Consider the following 20,125-nt stretch of genomic DNA (forward strand, 5'->3'; position numbering starts at 1 on the left):
TGCCTCGTCACGCTACGTCTGCTCCTGTAAGTAATTTATTAGGTTTTGGGGAATTCCTTTCTGACAACATTTTTTATGCACGCTTGTTGGTTTTATTGAAAGTGGAGATAACGGTAACGAAAGAGGAGTTGGCGTCCTCCGTCATGTGTTACAAAGCCGCATTACACTGATCTGTGGCGGCGGCCTCTGCTGTAGAAGACTTTCTTCTTCATTTGTTGCTAAATGGCATGTAAATGACTATTTTATCGAAAAGGATCTAACACCATGTTTACCAGTGATGTTTACCCACAGGAGAAAAATATCTCTACAGGGCTTCACGCCAGTTATTATGGTATACATCTGGCCAGTGATCAGTCAGATCAGGATATAAAGCTAAAAGCACTCAGGAAAGCAACATATATCACCAGCAGCTGTTTTTGCAGACAGCGCTTAAGCTGTTTTCTGTCATATTTTTCCTCTAAATGAGTTTCCAGTCAGAGTGCTTGCTGGAGGTCTTGCAGCAGCATGATGTGTGTGAATGCATTAATTCTTTACCTGAGAAACCAGTCAGGTCCATGGCTTTGAGGTTGGTGGCCTTGATGATTGTAGCGGTGAGCCTGCCTGCAGTGGGCAGGTAACACAGCGAGAAATTAAGTTCCCCGAGATCGGCCTTCTCCTGTAGGTCAATATACACGCAAACAGAGATCAGAAATGGGGCGAGGTCAGACAGATCACACGCAGCATCAGAAACACAGAGATAAGAATTCTGTGGTTTGCTATCTGTGCTTGAAACGAGTTAGATCTGTGACTGACAGCGCGCGACAGCAGGTGTCCCGATGTGGACAGCAGGAGTGTTTGGGCACGGGGGAAATGCTGTCGCTGTAAATGAATCATACACCGATCTGCTGAAGTCACTGACTAGGAAAGAGTTAAATACAAGCAACGACATGTGGGCTTTTTATATCTCTGCCTCTAGTGCTATCTGCTGATCTGCCCGTGCTCTCAGTGGCACCTCGGTAATGACACCGGTGGTATTCAGATCACACGGTGATGCGATGGCTCCTTAGTGGCTCTGAGGCTCACTAATCAATACTTCCCAAAGTGAAACACTGAAATACGCCGATGACGCTGATGCTTTAAACTTACTTAATAAATTAAAGCCCCATGCCAAAAAATGTTTAAGACTCTGCTCCATCTAATTTGCTAATAGCCTTCTATGAATATTTCATATAAATCTACTTGGACATTGCCTAATATAAAGTTTGGAAGTGGCTAGCATTGCCCTTCCAGTAATCTATCTGGACTCTTCTGAGCTGCTTTGTTACTTTACCAGACTGCGAATTAATCTGTGCTGCAGGCCATTTCCGCTCTGTACCATTTCTATACTTCTCCTCCTCCTACATATACAATACAAGCTGGGTTTATTTTAGATGATTCCGACATGTGTTAGTATTTGAGTCTTAATTTCCCCTGCAAAACCTGAGTAATAAAACATTCTTGACTCGGTCCAAAAATTGTCCAGTTTAATTGCAGAAGCCTTAAAGCATCTTTTATTCATATTTATCAAATATTTGAAACTTTTAATGACATTAAATACAAACCACATCAATTCAGAAAATGATTTTCAAAGTAAAAGAATTCAGGTATTTAGACATCCACATTTAGTAAGTGGCTGTCTTTAAGAATAAAACTATTGTGGCTTTTCATGCTTTTGTCATTTTGGTAACTGAATGTTATTTTTTTTGTTAACATAATTCTGTACTCTCAGGGAAATCTGGAAGATCTGGGGAGAGATTGCATCATACATGACCATCAGAGAAATGTCTGACTGGCTTCAAATTATGTCTGAAGCAGGACGACGAGCCCAAACAAACAGAATCCTAAAGAACTATCTCGAGTCACCAGAACAACAAACAGATGGTGTGGGTCTGGGATTACATTAAGACAAAAATGCAGCAGAGACAACTTGAATCCACAGAACTGTGGCACGTTCTTCCAGTTGCTCGATAACCTACCTGCAAATTATTGTGTGCAAGTGTACCCGAGAGAATTCACGCAGTTAAAAGCCAAGGATTTACTACTTTTTTCAGTTTACTGCACTTTTGTTGTCATTATTCGAAAAATGCAAACAATTCATGGCACGTCAGTCAATTGTTGCTTTACTTTCAGGGCCATAAACTTTTTCACTGCATCTTTTGTCCAACAGGAAATACAAGACAGTGACGGCCAAAGGTTTTGTTAAACGTTTGAGTTATTGAAAGTTCTAAAATCCTTGAGATTGTTTTTCTCTTTGTCACAGAGACATGAAAAAGAATGTAAAACTGAAGCAGCAAAGTACAAGAAAAACAAACAGTGCAGGTCCTTTTTTTCCTTCTTTCAACTTCCCAATATGTTAACCCTTTAATAAATATTGAAACCTTTTAGTTAACTGATATAAAAATAACATTTAACTGGCAGAACATTATGCGCTCATATGTGAACATAAGCTTGTTTTGATAAAAACAAAACTGAGATGACCAAAACTGAAACTAAGCTGAACAAAAGAGGTTTAAAATGCAATAAAAATAAGAACTATTGAAAAACAGGTGTAATAACTCTGACTCACCTCGTGTCTGTGTCTACCTTTTTGTACCTTCATACAGCTATATTTGTTTTCTCTTTCTTCCGAGGCCAAAATTGAGATTCATTTTTGTAACGTTACGGCACCCACTTCTGCCTTAAATCTCAAATAGAAGCTGTCAGATTTCCCATTTCTGTTTCAGTTCTATTTATCACAGCTTTGGCCCATAATTTGCAGCTGCAACGGCCCAAATGCACCACAAGGCTCATTCAAATTTCATCAAATCTAATCTACAGTGGGCATCTCCTCCAAATTAGCATGTCTATTTTGGGTTATTTCTTACCGCAGTGCCCTCCACAATGTCCCTCCAGATGGGTTTGTCCCCGGTGCCCTCGCTGAAGTCCAGCAGGTTGTCCACCACTACCTGGCCTATCAGGTCGTGTCTGGAGAAGCGGTCAAAGTCGTACACGGAGAAATGCAGTTTCCTGGAATGTAGCTCATTCAGCGGCACGCCAAACTGAAATGTCTCATTGAACACTGGGTTTAAGGTCTTCCTGTGGACCTGAAAGACAGACAGAATTTACTGTTTAGATCATAGCTGCGTAAATATCTTGTACTCGTATTGTAGTAATGAAATAATTAATAGGTAGGTAAAAAATTTTCAGGTGGGAATGGGGAACGAAGGGGTAGCAAGGGACTACTATATTTTACAGCCCACACACCCTGGACTTGCACTGTAATAAGAGTGCCACTGCCTATATTTTCATTGCTGTCTCTCAATAGTATGCTGTCAGTAAAAAGCAATGGCAATTCCATCAGCTAGAATTACTCAAAACACATTTAACCTGATGTTACCTTCTGTTATTAAGGTATCAAATAAGTGCAAGGAATACTTATAAGCCAGTAGTTCCTGCCTAAGACAACTCCTGGAAAAAAATGGCTTGAAGGGCGCTAGTCTGGCTTATTTTAGTCCCACATGCTTACAGAATTGTTGGCAACTTCTGGAGGCTGCTGAGTGAAAGCGGTTGCTAGGTGAGTAATTGACATGTGCAGAAATGCAACTGCAGCAACCTGGTTGCAACCAAAGGAATCACAAGTACTTTTTCAGTGCAGCATTATATACGTCTTTGCAAACAATTTCACCAAGTCACTGCCAGCAACCAGTTTCCAACTGGTCAGAGAATGCACATTTCTCCTAGCAACCGACTGTTGCCAGGCAATTATCAAACAGTCTCCAGGCTTGTGCGACTCAGGCTATTGAACTGAGGGGCAATACCAGGACGAAATAAATAAAGACTATTTTAAATTAATAATTATGCAGAACTACTTTGATAGACTAGTAATAGGTGAACTGCACTGTAGCTACAGACTTATATCTTTTTAAGGGCCGTTACCTGATGTGTTAATTTATAATACAGTAATAACAATTTTTAATATCATCATTTCATCCATCCATCCATTTTTGTTTTATTACCGATTCTCTTTATATTTGTAACTTTTCATGCAGAATAATAAGTACTTGCAAAGGAATTTTTTCTGTTTTAATCTGCAGATTTACTCTTTTATATATAAGTTATTTTCACATTTGAGTCTTTTTTATTGATTCTTTCATTCCAGCTAAAAACACAAGACATTTCTGAAGATAAATTCATGAAAACCAGCGACTTGTTTGGCAACTCTTAATGCTCTATTGAAAATGCACCCAGAATCCTCTGCTGAATTTATGAAAAATCATTATAATCTGCCGCAAAGTAAAATGTATTTTTCAGGCTGTTTCACAAAGTGCAACTATATTTCTTCAACCAAACAAACAGGATGTTTTCTTTTTTCCAGCAGAGGAGAGGAGTCACTGAGGATTTGTGGCTTCATAAATCCTCAAACGACCTGCTGAATGTTTCAAAGTTTGTCTTCTGGCTTTTATGTGTGACTTGAATGAAGCAATGCAAAACTTTCAAAATGCTTTCCTTGGAGGCAGAAACTGAGCTGCATTTGTTCAGAATTCCTTTCCTTGAAAGCAGTAATCTACAGGATCCTCGTGTTTTAAAGCAACATCTTTGACACCGAGAGCTTAGCGCTGTTTTTTGGTATTCAAACTTTGGCTGAATTTGAGTTTATAGTGTTTTTTCTCAATCCTGGGCTTTCTTTTGTTTCCCTATCTAAAGCACACAGATATTCTCCACTTTCGCCCAAAACAAATTAGAAAACAGAGAGCTTTAAAAGCTTTAAGGGTGAATCTAAACAGCAACATCAGCCCAGACTTGTAAGCATTAGCAACTTCTTTCTTTTTTTGCTAATGACTGACATTATTTCAAAAACATGACAGAGGGATGTGTTTAAAAGTGTGCCGCGTTTGCTAAAATGTCCTCGAGCCACATAATTATCATCTAACACACTGGCTGACCTTGTTCCTTTGCCAGGGTGAGAAAAGTGAATTTCACCTTTCCCTTTGGGATGGAAGACCCAATCATAGTTGTGAAATTAAATAACGACCAAAAACTAGATTTAAAACTGAATATTTTCTTTTTGTCAAACACGCACAGTTCTTTCCTTAACTCTCGTATCTCGTGTCACATCAATTCAGTCTCACGGAAAGACGGCGGCTATAATTTCCTCCTCATCACATCTCAGCATATTGTGGGCTCCGTTTGTAAATTTGTCGTCAACCTCATTCCGGCTCCAACACATAATTTTGCTATTTGCTGTTTTGCCAGTGGGATTTATTTGCTATGAAAGCATTTGATGTGGATGCTGTCATGTTATAAAGCATGTGCAAATTAAAATGTGATGAACACAGTTTTCCAAATCCAACTTTTGTGGCTGCGTGAGCGGCTCTGTCACTTCGGCTTATTAGCACTTGATGATTACTTGTTAGCTTTGGATTAAACAGGCAGCTGATGAAGGCTCTTTGAGTTCTGCAACCCGAACACAAGCCCTAACATCTACATCGAGGCGTTGTGTTTCTTTTTTTGAAAACGGTTGGAGGCATAAAAGCATTGCAAAATATGAGTGGTGTAAAAATTCGGTGTTAATGAGGATGTGATTGAAATTAAACAATCACCTACACTCCAAACAAAAGAGGAGCCGTATTATGCAAATGGATGAAGCATTCATGCTTTTCAGTGGTTGAAGGGGCTTTTGATGTGCCGGAGACAGTCACACAAAAGGGAGAAATTTCCAAATCATACAGCTTCACTGTCACTGAAAGCTTATTTTTCTCACTTTCCCAGCCCTCTTTGATTCTTTTTATCCCAACACGGCAAAAGTACAACCCCATTTCCAGAACATGAAAGAAAAATTTTAAATGATTAAATATATATATATACATATATCCTTTAATCTACATTTAACTGAAAATAGTACAATCAAAAATGTGACAGTCAAAATGAAATGCAGATTGTACAACTATAACATATAGTATTATATAGAAGGCATTTAATAGGAGGCACAGCCTTCTCTGGATGTGATGTAAGCACGCCTGCAGCTGTGCAACCCTGCATGTCCCAGACGTGTTCAGCAGCAGACATATTAGGCCTGAAAGGCCTGAACCGCTCTGGCGGCGTGGGGACGGGCTTTGTCCTGCTGAAACAGCCGCACGGTGGGGTGCCGCAAGAGTGGCACAAATACATGTGCAAGGCTGCAGCAACGTACATGCCAACGGCCCAGCTTTGACCAACTTCAGCCAGTCGCAGGCGCTGGCAATGATGTTCATTTGCACATTTGTGTTTGGTAAACTAATCCTGCCACTAGTTAGCTAACTGATCAGCTGGAAGGTTTGGGTTTTCTGAGAGATTAAGATGATGTGAAAATGAAGACTGAAAATATTTCACAGCATAAAAAAGACCAAACCCCCCCCCCCCCCCCCCCCCCCCCCCCCCCTAAAAAAACACCTTGTAGCAAATATGGCGCTGTGGACACTGTGAAAATACTCCACGGCCAGAAAGTTAGGTGAAAAGAATTTCATCATTTACAGCAAAATATAATTTAAAAATCCAGAGAAATGTCTTTAGTAAAGACCAAGGCCCCAAACCCTGTTTTACAGCCATAATCTTCAGGGCTTTAGACAGCAGTATAGCCGAGTGTAAAGAGAGGTCCCTTTACCCATTTCCATGAGACAATTTTGTGTTTTCAAAGAACATCCTTTGCCTTGTCATTTTGACGGTTGAATCCAGCCGAGATATGGAGTCACAGACTGGGAACAGAGGCTTCAGAAAGTCGCTGCACTGAAATGCAAGTACAGCGACTATGGTTCTCTGAGCCCAATCTCAAAGTGATGGAGCTGTAAGGCCAAGTTTCATTTCTATGAGCAGCCAGTTTCACAGCAGCCGCCTCGGCTGTATAATACAGGTGATCATAGATCTTTTATTTATTTTTTGAGTAAACGTTATAAGGGCTAATAAACTGTTGTGTGGACCGGTCGAGGGTCAATAACCCTTGACGTGATTAAAGCATGTGTGGGCCTTGATGTGATTCTCATTTCCCATTGTGGCCTTTAGTGAAACTGAATTTGAAACCCCCATACAAGCAGGAGCGGTGTTAAATGCACATCATTTAATTCTGTTTTCTCTTACATGTTACACAGGTTCACAAGTTCAGAGACAGGGCGCTACTGGTGATATTTATAGATCTAACACAAAGAACAACAACTCACATTTGTGAGGCCACAGAGCTCATAAATTCTGAGCTTTTCCACAGAGAATAAATTAGAAGACAGGAGGATTTTTCAAGGGCTAAGGGTACATTTCCTGGTACAGAATGTCCCGGAATGTACTCAAATATTGACTGAGCTGTCCTCAAACACCAAAATAACACGCAGGAGTTGAGTAGCAGAGCCCTGTAATAGTCAGAAGAACATTATCCTGAATAAATTATGCTCCAGATTAGATTAGATTACATTAGTTGAACTGTAACGATTCTCCACGGGAAGGCTGGGCCATCAGTGCATCAGGAAACAGGCCGAGAGAAAACAAAAAACTGATGCTGTTTAAATCTTAAGGGGATTCTTTTATTGTGTGAGCTTTTTCCACAGCATCAAGTGAGCAGTTTGCCACTAAGGATGAGTGTGGTAGGAGTGAGAAGCACCTTTGTCTGGAATTTCTTCTTCCTGTCTGGCAGTAGGTAAATCTTCACGTACGGGTCAGAGAAGCCATTGGCATCCTTCGCTGGCAGGTCCAAAGCTTTCAGTATCTTCACCACCAACTGCTCCGTACTGCGAGAAACATACACAGAAAACTCCATTAAACTCGTATATAAAAAGCCAAGACGCCCAAATTTGCACGAACACGTATGAGCCCTAGACAGGGTCAGCCTCCCCACACACCCAAACACCTCAGCAGAACTCATATACGCGTATAATAGTGTGGGAGGTTCAGTGTCTCTGGTGTAAAGAGTATCCAGAATAGCTTGTGTGGTGTGCGTGTCTGTGTGTGTGTTTGTGTCTTATCCCTGCAGCTGTATCTTGGTTGCACTATCAGCGATGTAAGCACAGCAAGCACAGATGTTCAGCCAGCGCGCCTGTCCAGTACTGAGCTCATTAATTAACCTTAACACAGTACCCTTTAATCTGTAGTCACTTGGGTCATGGAGATGTTGGTGCATAAGAGCCGAGCAGAAAAAGATGAATAATTTATTAGCCAATAACAAGAAAATGAATGTATTTCACAGGAGTACGGATTAATCATTGTAACAAGTGCATGTTTAACATTTGCTCGGAAAATGCGAGAAACTGCAGCTTTTCTACATCACGTGTGATAATACGTGACCCAAGAGACAGATTCAAAATCTTTACAAAAAAAAACCCTAAAATACGAAAACATGCAAGCACCCAGCTGTCAGAGTTATCAATGTAAACACATTTATTTGACTGATTGCATATTTCTTGTACATTTAATCAATACTACAGTGATTGCCTAAGGCAGTGGTTCCCAAATAGGGAGCAGGAGCTCCAGGAGAGATGCTGGGGTGAATTTAAAGAAGTTGTCAGATGACTCCTGTACTCCTGTAAAAATGAAATCATCCCAAAGAAACACCTTTTTTCAGTTGGCAGCATTCATGCAGATGTTATATTTGTTAACACAACGCTACTCCCAGTAATAAGGAAAAAAGAGAAAATCACGTTACACACAAACAAAATTAGTAAGAATTAAGTTATTAACATATAAATCAGGTTGAAAGCTACAACTTACCAGCAATACTAGCAATTTTTTTCTATGGTGAAAACCTTCACCTTTTAGTGACTGTGAAATTATTGAATTAAAAATTATTTGCAACCCCACTGATCGCAGGTTTTTCTGTGGGTTTGGAAACCAAATCAAAAGAAATCCTTGGTGTAAAGCGATTATCAGAAACACACATTGTGGTTTTATAATCCTTATTTAATCCAGCAGTAAACAAAAGTGTACCTCGGAAACGGACATTTTAAATAGAAACCTGCATGTGTCCATCACCTCCAAGGTGACTGATGGGTCTTTTCATGCAACTAAACATCACAATTAATAGTTTTGCTGTTACAGGATTGTTTAATCAAACAACTGTAAAACAGGCCCGTAATATTAATTATAACTCTTATATAAATGTATAAAATAAATAAAAACAGCCTGCAGCTAACAATTACTTTCACTAACAATTTATCTGCTGATTATTTTACCATTATGCGCCACAGAATCTTTAAAAATGAGTCAAACAATTAAATTGTTGTTGTAAGTTCTGATTATTTTTCTTCTAGTAAACGAGTCAAAGTATTAGCTCCTAGAAACCTCAACATTTTGATTTCTTATGTGGATTTATGGTTTTTCTACCTTGTATTGTACATGTATGTTACATCGGTTTTTCTCCAAACAGAAAAATAATGCTATCAGCAGCTTTGATCTAAAAATAGCACTTTTGACACACTCCCTTATAAATGCACAAGTAAGCACTATAACTGGAGTGTGAGCATTTTTGTTTTTTGTCATGGAAACAAACATGCGTGCAACATGCCCACAAACACACACACAAACACAAGCAGGCTGATGCGCATGCCCTAACATCTAAACGCTCCATCACACCGTCATGGCTGCATCTCCCAAGTCGTTTGTTATGTATTTAATTAGCAGATGAAGATGAAGATGGCTCGGAGGCTTTTAATCAGACCTCGTTAGACTGTGTCTCTACGAGTTAACCAGTGTGTCAGCACTTCATTAGCTGCTTAAGGAGAACAGCGTGAACTTTGGGGCTGAGGAAGGATCAGCAGGGCGAACGCTGGCAGTGACCCTGGCAGTTATGTCTTCTCTGTCCAAATGCAGCATTTAGTACAGCCGTGGCCAATCCAGACACATGTTTACCTCCGTATCACATCCAATTAAAGCAATCAGATAAACATGCCTACCAGTCGGCAATCACACCGAATAAGGGAGAAGATGTGCGGCGCCAACTGCTGCAGGAAATTACATTTCCAGGCAGGTAAATATTTCAACATGAAAGCCCTGAGTCATTTAAAAATGCATCAAATAATCATTTAATCCAGTATGATTTGTGGATATGTTGGCAGCAAAGATTCTGCAGTCACCTCAATGCATCAGTGCGCTTTAATGACAGGAAGCTTGTGAACAAAAAAACCCAAACAAATCTACCTCTCTCTTATTATTATGAATTTTCCATTACCTGTTAATTGATAGTTTAACATGGCTGCGGGTTTTCCTGCACTCATATGTCTTACTACAGAGCAAGACATGAGCTCGAACCAAACGCCAGGTTTTTACACAATCCCCGAGGCAACCTGCAGAGAATATACCTATTACTGCTTGAACAGGGAGTGAAATTCACAGCCTTATTCCTGGCAGACAATGCCCGAAAGCTAGCTGTTATTCCCACAGTGGAAATGTGTCAGCTTTTAATGGGATTGTCAATAGAAATGCCTTTCCCACAGGATCTGAGGAAGACTGACATTGTTGTTCTGAATGTTACACTCCAAACAGCGGGGTTTCGCACATTGACATACCAATCTTATCACTGCCGCAACACTAACACACCAACACCTCGCGTGTGCATCTACACACCTACCCACACTTGTTTTTGCTACATCTCAGACCTTTCCCCCTCACTTACATCTGCTCACTGGCCTTAATGAAACAACGTGATGCATTACAAGCGACTAGAGAAAAGCATAAGTTAACATGTGACTTTATAAATGGGGGGAGGAAAAAAAGGGCACACGAACCGTTTTCGTCACTGCCCTCCGTCTCCTACCAGCTCCCATGCTAATTCTTCGTATCTGTAACTTCAGCTATAACACAGCCTGGTGTTATTATGTGTTGACAGGGTTGCTGTTTAAAGTGGCTCTCCATATATAATTCATGACCGAAACGGCCTCTCGCTCCCTTTCTTTTCTGACCATCAGCACTTTTGCCCATCGCAGTGCTTCTACATGTCAAAGCAGGCAGAAATGGGGGCTGCCAGCTGAGCAGCCGACTCACTCCTTCCCACAACCCACCAGCACCTCGACTTACATTCACATTCATGTACACACCCAGCCCGCACAGCATGGCAGCCAACAGTTACATACTTAGACCCAGCAGACCCGTGCTCTCCAGCAGAGAGCATTCAACTGAGCGTCGTCAAAGGAGTAAAAAAGGAAAGTAAGTACAGCAGCCTGTGCCACACAGTATCTAAAGACACAGATGCCACTTTCTCATTTTAAAAACCTTAATATTTCAGTTTATTATCATAAACAAATGAGAGCACAGCTGAGAAAACAACTCTCACATCTCCTGCTGGTGATAAGTTAGCTCAGAACGTGCTCGCTGTCTCAAACTCAATTTCTCTACTTCAGTTGGAGGATTTCTTTTTGTGTCTACTGAAGTGGATAAACACGCTGGAAGATATTTTCCCAAGAAGCATCCTCTTTGTTCTGTGCCATAAAGACATTCAGCAAATCAGTGCCTGTTTGCGGCACCTGACTTAGTATTTGAACGACTTTACAACCTAGCGTGATCAAAGTGGCTGAAAAACAGATGCATCAGCATTCAACGGAGACGTGCTGGTAGTTCGAACCAGTTTTGGTTTCATCATGCAAAGCTGAGAAGTTGTTCTTAGAGATAAAATTCTACAAATATATATCCCTGCTATCACAAGAATCTACAGGGTGCTGGATTTATTTATCTACTCGTCTTTTAACCAGGCTAGCAGTCTTTTTTTATGCATGGCACCAGTGGTCTATCCGCCCAGGCCAGCCAGCAACTTCCAGAGCCAAAAAATGAAAACAACGTGTAAGTGCTAAAAATTATAGTACCTGCAGCAGCCACTCGAGGCGAGTCATTCCCCATAGATACCCATGTTAAAATACCCACCTTTACAATACTAAAAAGCATGTTTATAGCCTGCTAAAAAAAGGGTTTGGGGCTCTGGAGCTTATTTGTTCTGTCATAAAAACTGTGCAGGGTGTTATTTTTTTCTAACCCAGCCAACTTAATTAGGATGTCTGCTAGGCTTCACCTCCACTAAACGAACTGCTGAACCTTATTTGTGCTGTTGACCCTTATTAGAGCATTAAATTAATAATTTGGCTAACTTTGACTGTAGTTGTACTAACAGCCTGTGGTTCTGTTGGGTTTACACCCATACACTTGCGGTCACCAACCTGGCAGTCGAAAAACTCACAAAACAGATCTTAGTGCTTACATCCATCTTTAATTTACAGGCTATAGTCCTGACTAAAATATCCCAACTACTGTAAGATAGATTGCCAATCTTAGTACAAATTAACATATGTGCATATTAACACTAAACACAAATGCAAATGTATAAATGAAAATGTAAAAATGCGTACATATTAGTGTGATAATTCTCAAAACTAAAGACGCTGTTACATTCTGTGGTGGTTCGTGTTGAAAGTCTTATGACAGATGATTTTATGATGGGAAAGTCTCCATGCTACTGACTGTGTAAGTGTGTATTTACTGATTCGTTGAAAGCACTGTATGCCCACTCAATAACAGCCTCACAAAGATACTAGTGCAACCCAGCTGTGTGGTGATGTAACAGCTGCACCATTCACCGTTAAACTATGTATGGTAAATGATTTATTAATGTTCAAATTCTCCACTTTTTACATTAGAAGACATTGGCAGGGTGAGAGTAGGTTGCTTTTGGTGCAAACTTGCTGACTTACTTGAAGGCGTAGCGCAGGAGGAAGCTGATCTTGCCGCAGGTGTCGCCCTGTTTGCCTTCGCCCTGGTCGCCTTTGGGTCTGTAGAGCTCCGGTTTAATCTGCCCAATGCTGGTTACCTGTTCCTTCTCCTCTCCGTGGAAATCGGGACTGGAGAGCTGGTGAGTCATGGGCTTGGGCCTAAACAGAGATAAAAGGGCTCAGAGGGTGCATATTAAGGGAAGCGCACCAAATGCACACGTGTAGTCACTAAAAAAGTGTGATTTTGCAACATTATCAGAGATACAGAGACGGGCAAACATTTTAAATTGGAGTTTACCCACAGTTTGATTTCCCACACCTTTTTGTATGCATATGTTTACAGTGCAGTTGCAATGCTTGCAAATATATGAAGGGAAAAAAGCAAATAGCAAAGTAGCTTCGTGGTGATAATAATTCTGTAAAAAAAAACACACTTTTCAGAAAATGTGCACTTTAGTGTTTATAGAGTTAACATTTGTGCCCTTGCTTTGAAAAAATCCACGTGTCCACAAAGTGAGATATCATAAAAAAAACATTCAAAACAAGCAGTGCAGACGCTTCGCTTTACAGACCTCAAAAGTGTTCATTAAAAGAGAGCAAGATTAAAACCGCTGTAACCTGAGTAATGCGATTTTTACGACTGTGTTTTCAAAAACACATTTTATAAAGGTAGAGTCCTCCTCTTATTGATGTACTGATGTGTTTGTTAAATGGATGTACGGTAATGATCACCAGCTCGGGGGTTAAAGTTCACTCCTGTTTTTATTTCCCACTTTGCCTCTGAATTTGGCGACAAAAACGTCAGCGCTAACGGACTTAAATGAAAAACAAACACACACACTCGATACTGACCGAGGGGTGACCTGCTGTTGGGAGTGAGCGTTCGGCAGGTCTTTATGGGCTCCACCCTCTGAGTTGGGAACGTCTGGAGATGTCTGACTCAGCTTCAGAGTTCCTACAAGAGTATAAAATCTTTGGTGACTCACATGCTTGTTTTGTTTTGTTACAGTGCCACTAAAGACCTGCATTTTTGTCAGCAACATTGATCTCATTGATTGTTGTACTTTGATTTAGCAGGCAGTGATTTACCAGCTGAGGGGAGTGAAGGAATGAGCAGACATATTTACAATAGCAGAACATGAGCCAGCATTAAAGGCATACAGAGACGTGAAACAAGGCTACATCAAACTGCAATAAAGGCAGCCAGCAAACATTTGATATTGAATAATGATAAACAGCGTGCACCAGCGTTGACAGCCAGCATAAATAAAACTCCAGGATGAAAACTCAGAGCTGTTTTTATAAACTCAGGTCCAAAATATCTCTGACAACAGTTTCTATTTTAGCTTCTTTTTCTAATTGCTGCCTGTTTTTGTATAATGTTGTGCTCAGCTGACAGGCCAGTTCAAAACACTCCATCATCACATGCTGTTTGGACAGCATGGCTTAAAGTCAGGTGCATGTTTTAAGGCTGTCTTTTATTCCTGCAATTGAGTCAAAACAGCACAAAACAGCAAAAAACAGCGAGAATGCATAAAAATGGCAAATGGCCTGTATTTGTATAGCGCTTTACTAGTCCCTAAGGACCCCAAAGCACTTTACACATCCAGTCATCCACCTATTCACACACTGGTGATGGCAAGCTATATTGTAGCCACAGCCACCCTGGGGCGCAGTGACTGCCGGACACTGGCGCCACCGGGCCCTCTGAAGTGTCTTGCCCAAGGACACAATGACCGAGACTGTCTAAGCCGGGGCTCGGACCAGCAACCTTCCAATTACAAGGCAAACTCCCAACTCTTGAGCCCAGCTTTAAGTCAGAGGTAAATGCATAGGAATAATGGTGTCACATTACCATCTACTAACTGTGATATGTGATACTGACGTTGAAATATCATTATGGATTTCTATAGTTATGTAACTCTCTTGGCACTGCAATTGGATTTTGAATTTAATTAATCTGCTAAAAAAGACTCAATAAGCAAAGCTACGGTTTAATTTGATAATTTGATTATTATCATTAGAATTGTTATCATTTTATGAATATTTATATGTTATTCTATTATGTAACATTACTTCTCTCATCTTCATATAGTGCAATATTATCATTATAGTAATAAAGGCAATAATAATAAAGGCAAAATCCAATGAGAGTCTTCAATATATTTAATATTAATATTAATAATTTTAATTCGATTGCTTGTTTGTTCAGGGCATATCTGTTTTCACTTGGGTTTCAGTACGCTTAATTTATTTTCTACAGCAGGTGTGTTAAACTAAGAGCCTGGGGGGCAGAACCGGCCGCTCGAATGACTTTGCAAAGTGTGAAAATTGCAGAGGAGGTCATAGATTTGGGAATTTTCCCTGTATTTTGCAAAAGGAAGCATTGTGCTGCAGCTCGTTAAGAATTGATCATGTGCTTCTTTAATTTAGCAGTGTTTCTTTATAATGACAGTATACTGACTGAATGTGGGAAAAACTCATATATATTGCTGAAATTGCCCTCATTTTTCTTGAGACATCTCAGGATGTTCGTAATCTATTATCTAAATGGACGGCTGATTAAATCTGAGTGTTTTCAGAACGTACTTGCACAGCTATACACCAAAAGAAAGGGAACTTTTGGACAGAGTATTTTTTACAGGTTATTAGGCAGCGGTTTTACCAGTTCATCCCCCTTGAGATGGAATTGGGCTGTGTGTGGCTCATAAGCTAAAATGAAATTGACACTGTGGTCTGCATGCAGGTGTTTTCTGCAAGCATGCTCTGATAAAACTAGCTGCTAAGGACAGTTAAGCAGCCAAGGAGCTACTAGTAGAGTTCCTTCAGCATTCAAGAAGAACAAAACAGAGCTAAATGGAAAGATATATTTATCAGGTGGCGGGAATCAGAGGTCTTTAGGTTGTAAATCAGCCACTCACCTGCATCATATGTTCCAAAAATTATTTAAAAAAATAATAAAATAACAAATTTGCACATTATATTTTTTGTCATTTAGATCCTAAAAGATGTGTGTACCACTTGTTTTAAATTTTACTACTAAATAAATGTCTGTAATAAAAGACCACGCCAGTACGATGAAAAAGTAATATTCCTTGAGTGTAGCACCACTGAAGCCCATTTATATACACGCAGTAATGGTCAACATTCATCATAGTGCTACAGTTCAGACAAATTATTTTACAGCATGTAGGTAAACATATTAAATTCACTACCCTGTGAGTATATTAAAATGAGAGGGTATTGACGGAGACATTGCATCGCTCTTTCAGCCTGGCTGAAATGAATGTTTGCGTGTCTTTGCTCTCTCACCAGCATTGTTGGGGTAGGTGTCCATGTCCAGGTAGGAGTGCTCCTGGGTCTCATTTGGCCCTCCAACCACGCCTCCGACCTCACCCCTCTCCAGCCCCACTAGGTCAGAGAAATGGGGGTGGTGCTGGCCCTGCTGGCCAAGGGTGGGATAGAGCGAGGACGAGGAGTGGCCCTCTTTCCTCTGCAGCAGCGGGGGTAAGAGTGACGAGCCCCCGGCAGCTGCAAGGTTTCCGACACCGGCGGTTCCAGGAAGCAACCCCGATGTCAGGCTCAGACCTCCGCCCTCCTTGTCCCGCCATGGTAGCCAGCAGAGCTTCCAGGAGACGAAAAGGGAGACGGAGAGGAGGACGATGCCGCAGAATGTCACAATGACCGACAGCAGACTGACAGAGATCTCTGCAGAGGACCACAGGAAGAAGGTAAAGAGACGAGTTAACACTTACAAGTCTCTAGCCAAGATAACACTTCTGAGAGTGCACTTTTTTGTAACCTCTATTTAACCAACAAGTTAAACTCTTGAGATTTTTACACGATTTTCCTGCACTGAGCCTGGCAGGGTTAGCCCTGAATGTTTGTGGGTTTTTTTTAAATCTGAGCTCCGAGAAAAAAAATCTTTGCAAGCACAGCCCACTCCCACACTGCAACACAACAATGCTAACAATGCTAAAGAAAGCGCTGCCAAGGGCCATAGCTTGGATATTAAAGATGGACATCTGAACCGTGAAGCCAGCTTGGAAGTACCTTAAACCTGCAAAAGGCCAACAGGGGGCAAATCCTCTGCTTGGAGAAAAACTATGTGGAAAAAGTCCTTATTATGAAAAGCTCCCTCATTCTCTCCTTTTTTCAGGAGTTTATGGCCTCATTTGCAAACTTCAAGTCTATTTGTATACACCATGACCTTTATTTGGTACAGTATGGTCCCCATTGGAATAACAAAAACAGCAAAGTAGGGTATGCTGTGATCTCTGTTGGACCTATGTGCAAGCTGCAAACTTCAGTCATACTAATAATGTAACAGTCAAGGTAGAGACAAGCAGCGCATGTGTTTAATAACAAGTTTTTATATTTTAATGAGTTAGGAGGACGGACACTTGTCTGTTTGCTCTATTGATTTGGGGTTAGGTAAGCTTAGTCTGCAGTGCTTTAATTGCTCCTGAAGTCAAAAGCTAAATAAACCCATAAAAGGCTAAAAAATGTTACCTGGTTTCATGTTTCGCCAGGATTTCCCCATAACATTGCAAGTTTCTTAGTAAAATGCAGCATCCGCTTATCATGTCCAGTTTACCAAAAACAAGACTGCGATGGTCAAAATGCTCAGACCAAGGATGCACAACTGAACATCACAGTGGTTGCGCACATTTTTGTATACAGTCTATGTTTAGCAGTGGTTTGAGCATGCTTACGAGATCAATTCTAACATGATTGTGTGTACCAAATGTAATCCAATAGCTGCTGAGGCATTTTTTTAAAAAGCGTCTTCATCAGCATGCATCTGGTATTTTACACGTTAACATGTTACGCATACATATGTCTGAGAAATCAACAATAAACCACTGCATGATGAACAATCCACACGCGCACACACGCACGCACATCGCTCCCAACATCACCACATTATCTACAAATCACGCATCACGGAGCGGCAGAGGCAGGAAAGGGAACCTGCTGTAGGCGTAAATAGCAATATGCAGCCATCCCCTCAAGCTCACATCCCAAATTTGAATCCTGAGCTTAAAATGAGGGCAAACGCTGGCAGAGTGGATGTTCTTAGAGAAGGAGAGGAGGCGGTGGGGTGGTTGGGTGGGGGTAGCAATTAAAAAAACACCAACACCGACAGTGATGTCTCTATGCAGTGTCATCCTGCATTTCCTCACGGTTATGAGCTTTTTAATGTGTGATGGCTCGAGGATTGTAACTGTGGAGTGAGGGTGGGGTTGAGGGTTTTCTGCGTGTGGATATGTGAGGGTGAGGATGTGGGTGTTTGGGATGGTGAAGGGTGGAGTATGACTCATCCGTATGTAGAAAGTGAGCAGAATAAAATAAAAAATACAAAAAAAGAGCCATTTCAGCACCAGACTGCTGGACAGTTCCAGCAGCAGCAGCCGCTGACAGAGCTCTTGGGCCGGGAAACTTTATAACTTCTGCTGAGGAGTGGGCACATGTGCGCATGCTGGACACTCTGACTTGTAAATTCATTATAAATTAATACATTTGTAAATACCTTATAAATATTATATGAATATTAATTAATAAATAGACCGAATATACAATGAGTATGTATTCTTATCCCGGACCATTTGAAGTCTTTTTATAAATAGCATCTTTTGGTCTGACGACTTTCATGACAAACGGACCAATCAGAATCAAAATGAACTACAGGCCCAGAGCCCTGAACATGAATATTCAATCACTGTAAGCAGACCAAGTAAGACACAGCGTTCAGATTTCCCAGACTGTGTACTCCTCTGCACCTTGCGGCATATAAGTAAAAATTTTTTTACCTTTTGCCCTCTTGAGCTGCATCCAGAACACGAGGTCACCAATTAAGAGTTTTTTCTGTCCGCAGGCGGGCCAGGCACGACCTTTGCATACTATAACTTTGTCTCACCCACAGAAGGAAATGTTTTCCAAACCTCCACAAGTCTCACACAAAGGCCTTAACCTCCCTTTCGTCTTAATTTACTTTGTTTCAGAGTGCCTTTATGGGCATGACAAAGACATAAGCACTTTTAAATCAAACAAAGAAGAATTACATTTTATCTGTAACCGGCTGACAACAAGACTGAGAACAAATGAATGAAAACAAGACAACAGAAGCCAATCCTTCAGCCCAGGGCTACATCTTCTGGAACTTGGTTCGCCTACTGTCTCCATCCGCCCTCCCTCACGTTCTCTTTCACTCTCTCGTATGTAATCCCCTCAAACACCCCTCTTTCCTCGCTGTCATTTTTTTCCCCATGCTGTCTGCCTCTGCGTGCTCTCTCTCACTCTCTTTGTTCGTCACCCCAACCTTCTATCTGTCTCCCCCCTGCTTTGCCTCAGCTTCTCTTTGGTGAATTATTCATCAGCCTGTATGTCATTAATCAGCACTTGTTCAAAAGATATGATTGGGGGGCCGTGGAGGTGGAGGATAGGCGAAGGGACATAGATCGGTGGTGGAGAACACGATGAGGTGGGAATTGAGGAGCGACGAATGGGGGGGAAGGAAAAAAGCAAAAGCAAAGCACGAGAGAACATGATAACTGAGATCAGGAGACAGGAAGGAAGAAATGTTGGAAGGGGGGGGGGGGGGGGGGTAAAGGAATGAGGCAAAAGAGAAATAAAGACAGCCGTGATGAGGGGTGGGAAAAAAATGTAGGGCTGCTACAAACATAGAAAGGCTTAAAAACAGATTGGTGCGCATGTTGCAACAGACATATACGATGACTGGGTCAATTCTTCCTTTTTGTTTCTAGAGAGAAGAGGGGGTGGGGGGTTGATAAAGCTGATACAATTACCACACCATGTGTGAAAGGCTCGAAACCACACAGGAAATGATACAAAGAGAGTGTGAGAGAGAGAGAGCAAGGGAAAAGGAGAGATTGGGGAAAACAAGCTGACAGTGATTTAGAGCGAAACCCAAAGAGGGGAGGAGTTTGAGGATGAGAAAGGTTAATGTATTGATCTGGAGAGGGGAAAAAAACAAAGCGAGGAGCTAGAGGAGTAGGTTGTGTGCAGTTGGCAGATCAGGGTGCGCTGATAAGACGTGGCTGTGATCAAATGTGTGCAGGGACTGTCGGGGGCCAAGCCACTCGCCTCCATTTGTCTCTCTTTAGGGCAGTCGCTGTAACTTCCTGAGCGCTGATCCTGCCAAAGATCCATCGCTAATCCACAAAGCATAAAAAGCGAGTCAGCAGGCGGGTAGGTGTGTGGGTAGAAGGCCTCTGTAGTACGCCGTGAAGAGGGACTGAGACTTCCTGTCAGTCAGCGACTGATGCAAGCCCACTGGGAGTCGTACATTGCTCCACATCAAACACATCTCCGCTGCTTACAAGTCATTCACTGACAGCTTTCAGCGGTCGCGATCCTCCGAGGGACCGCGGACTTCCATCAGCAAACACCGAAAAATCACA

General features: G+C 41.4%; 1 protein-coding gene across 2 annotated transcripts in view; it reads right to left on the minus strand.

Annotated features, from left to right (window-relative positions):
* syt3 (synaptotagmin III) overlaps positions 1-20,125 on the minus strand; it is a 42,452-nt gene that overhangs the window by 8,202 nt on the left and 14,125 nt on the right. For both annotated transcript variants that reach the window (XM_082529994.1, XM_082529993.1), the window contains 6 exons: positions 16,014-16,409; positions 13,554-13,656; positions 12,684-12,860; positions 7,619-7,745; positions 2,883-3,101; positions 535-655 (listed from right to left, as the gene is read on the minus strand). In XM_082529994.1, the coding sequence (XP_082386120.1) occupies positions 535-655; positions 2,883-3,101; positions 7,619-7,745; positions 12,684-12,860; positions 13,554-13,656; positions 16,014-16,409 (1,143 nt within the window). The remainder of the gene's footprint in view (positions 1-534; positions 656-2,882; positions 3,102-7,618; positions 7,746-12,683; positions 12,861-13,553; positions 13,657-16,013; positions 16,410-20,125) is intronic.

Source organism: Aulonocara stuartgranti, assembly GCF_965226115.1.
Source record: "Aulonocara stuartgranti genome assembly, chromosome: 4".
NCBI classification, from domain to species: Eukaryota; Metazoa; Chordata; class Actinopteri; order Cichliformes; family Cichlidae; genus Aulonocara; species Aulonocara stuartgranti.